This window comes from Atta colombica, unplaced genomic scaffold, assembly GCF_001594045.1.
Source record: "Atta colombica isolate Treedump-2 unplaced genomic scaffold, Acol1.0 scaffold348, whole genome shotgun sequence".
Lineage (NCBI taxonomy): Eukaryota > Metazoa > Arthropoda > Insecta > Hymenoptera > Formicidae > Atta > Atta colombica.
In genome coordinates, this window is record NW_017259457.1 from 99,642 (window position 1) to 107,452 (window position 7,811).

Genomic DNA, 7,811 nt, shown 5'->3' on the forward strand with positions numbered 1-7,811 from the left:
ATATATATATATATATATATATATATACACACAAAATATTTTTACACAATCCGAACAAATTGCAATTATATCATAGTATTTGATATACTTTAACACGTCCGATTTCCAAAGTAACATTCTCGTTCATTCGTGCATTGTCCATTTCCATAAGGTCTAGTTGTCTACGCTGTTCTTCAACTTGTTGCTGGGCCTAAGATTATATTGATTATATTGATTTCATTTTTATAATCGCTTACACTTGAGAAAAAATATCGAATATAATTTATTCAGATGATCGCAACGATAACAACTTGCAAATATTTATTGCGATAATCTTCCAGTTGAGCAGCTTGATCTTGGATCAAAGAACGAAGTTCCTCTAATTCATCTTGCGCTTCTCGAAAGCGTTGCTTCGCTACTATCAGAGCTTGTTCCTGTTCGATGAGATGTTCCTTATGACCTGTCTCGAAATTAATATGCTTTTTGTTATATACATTAAATCAGAGTTTTACATCATAGTTGTTATTTCTATAGTGAATTACCTTCAAATTTTCCCTTCTCTGTTTCTAGAAATTTTAATCGTTCTTGAACGTCTATCAGTTTTATCTCCATTCGTTCCTTCTCTTCTTTTGCATCGCGCAAATCTTGTTTGAATTTCTCTGCTTCTGTCCTCATACATGATACCTCACACAACTTACTTTTATAATCATCTTGAAGTCGGGCGTATTGTTCACGAAGATCGCGTAATTGTTGAACGCAAGTACTAGTGCCCTTCGGTCATAAGTTATATTATTATGATTATACAATTAAATTTGCTTATAACCTTACCATAGTAGCGTTTGTACAAGAACCAGTGCACATTGGAGGTGCAGTCTGCGTAGTTGTCTATATTTGATAAAAAATATATTACTCTTTACTCGCTAGTTATATCAATTTTATAAAGTATAAATAGCGAAAACAAATAGCACGATTTAATTATGGAAGATAGGATATAAAAATTATATTAAAAAGAAGTATGCACGTAAAAACTTATATATTGTTTGAGATGAATGATATTTGAAAAATTTGGTTAAAATATAAATCGTACAGGTAGGGTAAGAGGCATCGCAGACATTGCAGGTACTTTGGAAATTCCCATTAACGGAAGTCCTGACGTGGGTGTCGCACATGTCGAAGTCGGAGGTGGGCAACAAGCGCACTGTGCACACGGTGCTGTGCATTTGAGCAATTTACGTTGCTGTTCCAATTGTTGTCGTTCCCGCTGCACATTTGCTAATTCCATCTGCATGTTACGTACCTCAGTCTCCATACTACCTAATTGTTGTTCCTGGAATAAAATTTGGCACCAACATTACATTCCATGAATTTCATCAATTAGTTTTTTAACTAATTTTTCACAGAATATCAGATATAGAATTTATTATATATATTATATATGTTTTATCATTTCATATAATTAATGTATGAACAACAAATAAAGGATTAGTTTTGATTAGTTTTAAAACAGAAATGTATGGAATAAAAATTGTTATCTCTTTTTACTGTTTATATTTATCAAACTGTATATACGGAATGTAAAGATTACAGCTTAAAAAAAATTTTTTAATTATTTTTTACATTGTTCTCAATTTTTACTATTGTAGAAAGGATTGCGTTTTTCTCAAACACGTTTTAAAACTTACTAATTGTTTAGTACTATTGCCATATGTTGCAAATTTATTTTCCAATTCTGCAGGACATGTTCCCCGAGAAAGCAATGGTTTAACAACAGCTGGACCTCGGCAACACATCTCTACGTTTTGCAAATCGTTGCTATCTGCGAGATAACGTTCTTCTGATGGCGATCCACCTCCTGTAAGCCTCGGCGAATCTGCGAGATTAAACATTCTTTTTTTTTTTATAGAAAAATTTATCGCCTTTGCAAACCATTCTTTTAACAAATATGCAAAATATCTTGCTTCTATTACATTATTTCTTAATGGTTGAACTATCATATTCTGTCAATTATTCGTCTTACTGCATACAGTTTCCGTAGTTGGTGATAATGTGTCAGTATATGGCGATCGCAAACAGCATTTGCATCGGTAGTAAACGTCGTCTCGAGGTTGCGCGCTGACATGCGGACGCGAAGATAATGTCGGCGAGGTTGATGGAGAAGACGGCGTAACACCTGGGCAGGTGTAACAGCAAGTAGGTCTAATCACTAGTTGATTTAAAGTAGCCAATTGGCGACTCAACTCCATATTTTCTTTGACAATTATACGCATTTCTGCTTGCAGGCCGCATACCTTCTTCTGTAAACTTTCGAGAGCTGTATCTTTTTCTAGCAACGCTTCTTCTAGTTTGTACCTATTTTGCAGGACACCACAGCTTTCAATGCAATCTTCATTTTTCGCTTTTTATTTTAATATATCAGAATATATTAAAGTGAGACGAATATAAAAAGATTATTTAAAATTAAGATTAAGATGTTATAAAACTTTCGCGAACGAAACAATCATTAACGTGAACATTTCATTCATTGTTATGATATCAGTATATCATAACAAACTGGATTACGTATATATAAGTGACGTATGATTGACATGCTTCAAATTGCTGAAAACATCGTGAAATCGTCACCGAGGGAACCGTTTAATTTTCATTTGATCGTCTATTATTTGTCATATAAATAAAGTAACTATCGGGTATTAAATTTTTTTTGCATTATATCGAGTGTCCTGAAAAAGTCAATTGATACATTTGTTTCTGTTTATCTTATTTAAAGCTATAATTATTTTAACTTTAGTTTAAAATATTAAGTTAGTTTGTTTTCTTAAAATATATAGACATGAAAAGCAAATCTAAATTTAACTCTTAATATATACTTTATACTATTTTATAATCAGATGTATAGTTATAACATTAATTAAACAAATATTAGATATTCCTTGAAAAATTTTTATATATGTAGACGTAATTTTTATAATGTTATAAATAATAATGTTATAAATAATATAATGTTATAAATAAAATTAAATATAATTCATTTACTTTATTTATATATAGAATATAGATTTAGAATTTATTAATGCAAAAGACAAGCGTACTTTCCACCTTCCAATTGCGCGTTTTCTTTGACCAATTTTTCCTGCATCGTTAAAGACTCGGTTAGCTTGCCGGTTAATTTTTCAAAACACTTTTCCCTTCCCTTCCGTTCGGTATCCGCTACTACGAGTTTTGGAAGTACGTCCGCGTAACCACAAACAATTACTCTTGGAAGCCTAATAAGAATATATGATCGAGAACATGGTGGAAATATACAAGGTGAGCCATTCCCATGGTTGCACAATAGCAGCGTAAATTTTGGATAAAATTTGATTGGCTGTTCCAGTATATCAACTATTATATACGCAAGAAATTGCATATTAGGTAACATTTGATTGATTATTTCCAGTATCGCCATTGTACGCAATGTTTCACCTTGTGTATTTCCACCATGATCGAGAATATCTTGATTGACTAGCAGCATTTTGTATGAATAAAATATAACTTACTTATCTTCAGGATATTGTATTTGCGGTATCTCGAAGTGATCTTCTTCTAAAATTTTTTTGAATGGTTCTATGTCTCTTTTTTTTATCTCAGTTTCTTTTTCCACTTTACGAAGCTGTTTTACTTCCTCTCGCGCCTGCAATATATTTATCGCATTGTATTTTTAACAATTAGCAATATATTATTTTATTTATTTTATTTTATTGACACGCATTATTGTAGAATTCTAGCAGAAGCTTATTGCAAAGATATGATTACATGTAAAATATAAGTAGGAATTTTTATAAGTAGAAATTTAAGTAGGATTATATATATTAGGTGTGGCGTTTTTTTAATGTCATCTAACGGGAAAAACGCCACGAACTTTTTCTCACACCTAATATATGTATATATCCCTTCTTGGCTGTAATATACGCTGAAGTAAAAAATAAAATTCTATTCTATTCTATTCTATTCTATATATATGTATATAATACAATATATCTTTTAAATATTTTCATAATACGTATACTTTTTGAATATTTTGTGTTAATTGCTCCAGTTCCGCTACTTTTGAAGTGAGAATGTTTTGCTTCTCTTGAAGCGCTAGCTTATCCTCTTCTGTTAATTCGGATTTCTGATTAAGAAATATATTATTATAAATTATAATTATCACATTAATAAAGTTATATTAAATAAATTAATAATAAAACCTCTGATTACCTCTGACAATTCAAAAATTTCACGCTTTAATTGTTCGACTTCATCTGTTAGCAGAATAAATCTCTCATTCATCACTTTTACTTCTGTGATTATATCATCAGTTTTAACAGGTGCGCTTATTATTGATTTTTCAAATTCCTCAAGTATTATCATTTTACCTACACTTTAAAAATTTACATGTAATAATTTGAAAATAAAAGAGTGAAAGAAAGAGAGAAAGAGAAAGAAAAAAGAAATGAGATGTTATTAATTAGATGTTATTAATTTATATCATTTGTGTTATTAATTTTAAATAATTGAAATATAAATCTTCCATCAAATAAAATATAAAACAGAGATTTTTCTGATAAATTATTTCTATCTTTAATATTTGTTTTATTGTCATGTTATTTTTACCAAATTCAATTTTTTCATCAGCTTTTTCTTCTTTGATCTCAATTTCGATTTCAATTTCTTCAATTTTAAAATCTTCAATTTCTTCAATTTTAAAATCTTCAATTTCTTTAATTTCAAAATCTTCAATTTCTTTAATTTTAAAATCTTTTAATTCAATTCTATCAATTTCAATTCCTTCAACTTTATCATCAATTTTATTTATATATTTCTTAACTTCGTCTTTGCCATTAGTTTCATCTTTATTCTTAGCTTCGCTTTCTCGCTCATCTTCATCAATAGTCTTTTCTTTAGTTTCAATTTGTTGTTCCTTAAGATCTTCTAGATCCTTAAGAGCTGCAGCTCCTTTGTCTACGGTAGTATTTTTTAGATCCTTAAGAGCTGCAGCTCTTTTGTCTACGGTAGTATTTTTTAGATCCTTAAGAGCTGCAGCTCCTTTGTCTACGGTAGTATTTTTTAGATCCTTAAGAGCTGCAGCTTCTTTGTCTACGGTAGTATCTTTTAGATCCTTAAGAGCTGCAGCTCCTTTGTCTACGGTAGTATTTTTTAGATCCTTGAGAGCTGCAGCTCCTTTGTCTACGGTAGTATCTTCTAGATCCTTAAGAGCTGCAGATCCTTTGTCTACGGTAGTATCTTCTAGATCCTTAAGAGCTGCAGATCCTTTGTCTACGCTAGTATTGTCTTCAACTGTATTTGCTTTCTTTTCTTTCTTTTTTACCTCACAGATTGGTTTCTTCCTTTCAGCCATATTTCTACATACGCATGTTATTATATTTTATGATATTACTGGATATAACATATAAAAATACTACGCAAACAAAGAAATGATTACACTGAGCGATTTTGTTGATAGTGAATCAAATCATTTAATTGCAATTCCACGGATTTTGAGACTTCTAACAGGAATTCGTTTTCTATGTTTTTCTTTATTTGATTATTTGTATTTTGTTTAACTTTTACTCTGTCATGTTTTTCATACTGAAAAAATTATATAGTTTTATCATGATATAAAATATGAAAGTATAAATTTCATATATAAAATTTCATATATAAAAATTATAAAAAACCATAAATTATTATTTCAGCCTTTTGTTATTCTTATTTTTTAATGATTTTGAGCAATAGAAAATTAATTCTTGTTACTCAAGTATATAAGAACGAATAAGCAATCGAATAATTGGAGAATTAAATGCGATAGAATATTATAATATAATAGCATAATTACCGCTTTGAAAACAAACGGCTCAAGATTTGTCTGTGATGAAAAGGATTGCAGAAATAATGCTTTTACGAATGGTTCTGATTTTGTAGCGTTGGATGTTTTGATTAATTTTTGCTTATGATAATGGAATGCAAAAGGAAATGCATCGTTTAAATTCATTGGTTTCTTCAAATCAAAGAGAGATTCCAATGAACCGAACGCGTCTTTTTTTAGACACGACGTATTATCACAATATTCATCGTTTCGCTGAAGCTTAGAATAACTTTGTTTAAAACTTTGTCCTTTCGAATTGTGAATGCTCTTTGCTTTGGTCGGAAAACATTCATGCGTATCAGAATAATTTTGCAGAGAATTTTTTGCACGCGGCCGTCGTTTCTGCATAATACACAAACAACTTTTATTGTACATAAACATTTTTTAAATATTTTATTTTACAATATTTACAATCTTTTGTATCAACGTAATTTTCTATAATTTTCTATAATTAAAATATTATGTATCATATATAATAATAATTTAATAAATACCAGAACACATAAACATATAATTATTATATTAATATGTATTATATGTATTCATAATATATTATGTTATAATAATAATTAAAATATTTAATTATCTTAATATCATTATTTAATAGATAAAACATTTTTTAGTTTTTTTTCAACAGACTAACTAATTTTAAACATCCAAAAAGAAGTATGTGTAATTATATAATAATTGATGTATAAATAATAAATTAGATGTTATATATACGGTTTCCTAAAAGATTAATCATGAAATATGTGTACCGTTTAAAAGGAAAAGAATATTTTATTTGGAAATATTAATTTTTACCTTCATATTTTTACCTTCGAAATACTGCATCGCGTTCTTTGCTTGAGCCAGCAAAATGTATAAGTGATATATGCGTAGCGTGAATATAACCTGCGATTTCTTTGTTATTTCTTAATAATATAGAGTTACTTTATATCAAATTGTATATAGCAATTTGAATATAATGAAGAAATATTTTTGTGTAACTAACTAAAAAGATTGTATGTGTAATATAATGATACATTACATATATAATATACATATGAAAAGAAATTAAATATTTCATATAATGTCACTATTGAATATTTTGCTCACTTCAAAATATTTCGAAGTTCTTTTTATCAAATACGCAGTACGTATGTCAATTATTTTTATTTTATGTTATACATATATGTTTATTATATTTATATTTCCTCTACAGCGCAAAGTTGCACAAAATAATTGTTACATGTTGCAGCAATATTGCAGAGATTTTGCAGCGATATATTGCTGCAAATTCTATGCTGTATGTATGTATTACGGGAGTTATATATGTATATTATATTTATTTATATAAAATTTATTATATTTATTTATATATGTTATGTATGTTTTATTTTATGTATGTGTGTTATGTATACAATTATAATTATTGTAATACATAGGCATGCTTGTAATACAAATGCTTGTAATACAAATAATTTTTATAAAGTAAAAAATACATTACATATTCAAAGAAATTGGCTTATTTAATTTAACCAGCGCATGCTGAAGATTTTGTGAATCTTTATAAACATTAGATACATTTGTAGCGTAATGTCAATCAATAATTATATAATTATTGCGTTAAGAATCATAATTAATTAAGAATTAAAAAAATTAGGTCTGTTCGCGTCGCTTGAATTTTTATACTCAGTTTTATACTCATCTTCTATATTCTCTCCCTTCAACGCTTGAATATATATTTATCTCACTTTAAATACAAAAATTTTGGGAAATTTCAAGCAACGCAAACAAAACTAAGCTTTTACCGACAGTAGAGGAGAAAAGAATAAATGTAATAATGTCGGTCCCTAAATACAGAGGTGCTAATGTCTTAATTCTAAACATGGCGCAAATCATATGATACATTACAAGAAGGAAGATTGTGTATAGTGTGTATCTAGTCAATATAGTCATATATATA

At 28.6% G+C, this 7,811-nt stretch overlaps 1 protein-coding gene across 1 annotated transcript in view; it reads right to left on the bottom strand.

The window, feature by feature from the left end:
* LOC108690659 (plectin) overlaps nt 1-5,356 on the bottom strand; it is a 6,545-nt gene extending 1,189 nt beyond the window's left edge. The window contains exons 1-13 of the mRNA XM_018198054.1: nt 5,261-5,356; nt 4,773-4,936; nt 4,612-4,652; nt 4,216-4,373; nt 4,025-4,129; nt 3,516-3,649; nt 1,997-2,328; nt 1,662-1,849; nt 1,067-1,306; nt 808-864; nt 522-750; nt 291-439; nt 89-190 (exon numbers count right to left, since the gene is read on the bottom strand). Coding sequence (XP_018053543.1) covers nt 89-190; nt 291-439; nt 522-750; nt 808-864; nt 1,067-1,306; nt 1,662-1,849; nt 1,997-2,328; nt 3,516-3,649; nt 4,025-4,129; nt 4,216-4,373; nt 4,612-4,652; nt 4,773-4,936; nt 5,261-5,356 — 1,995 coding nt within the window. The remainder of the gene's footprint in view (nt 1-88; nt 191-290; nt 440-521; nt 751-807; nt 865-1,066; nt 1,307-1,661; nt 1,850-1,996; nt 2,329-3,515; nt 3,650-4,024; nt 4,130-4,215; nt 4,374-4,611; nt 4,653-4,772; nt 4,937-5,260) is intronic.
* Between the last annotated feature and the right edge of the window lie 2,455 nt (nt 5,357-7,811).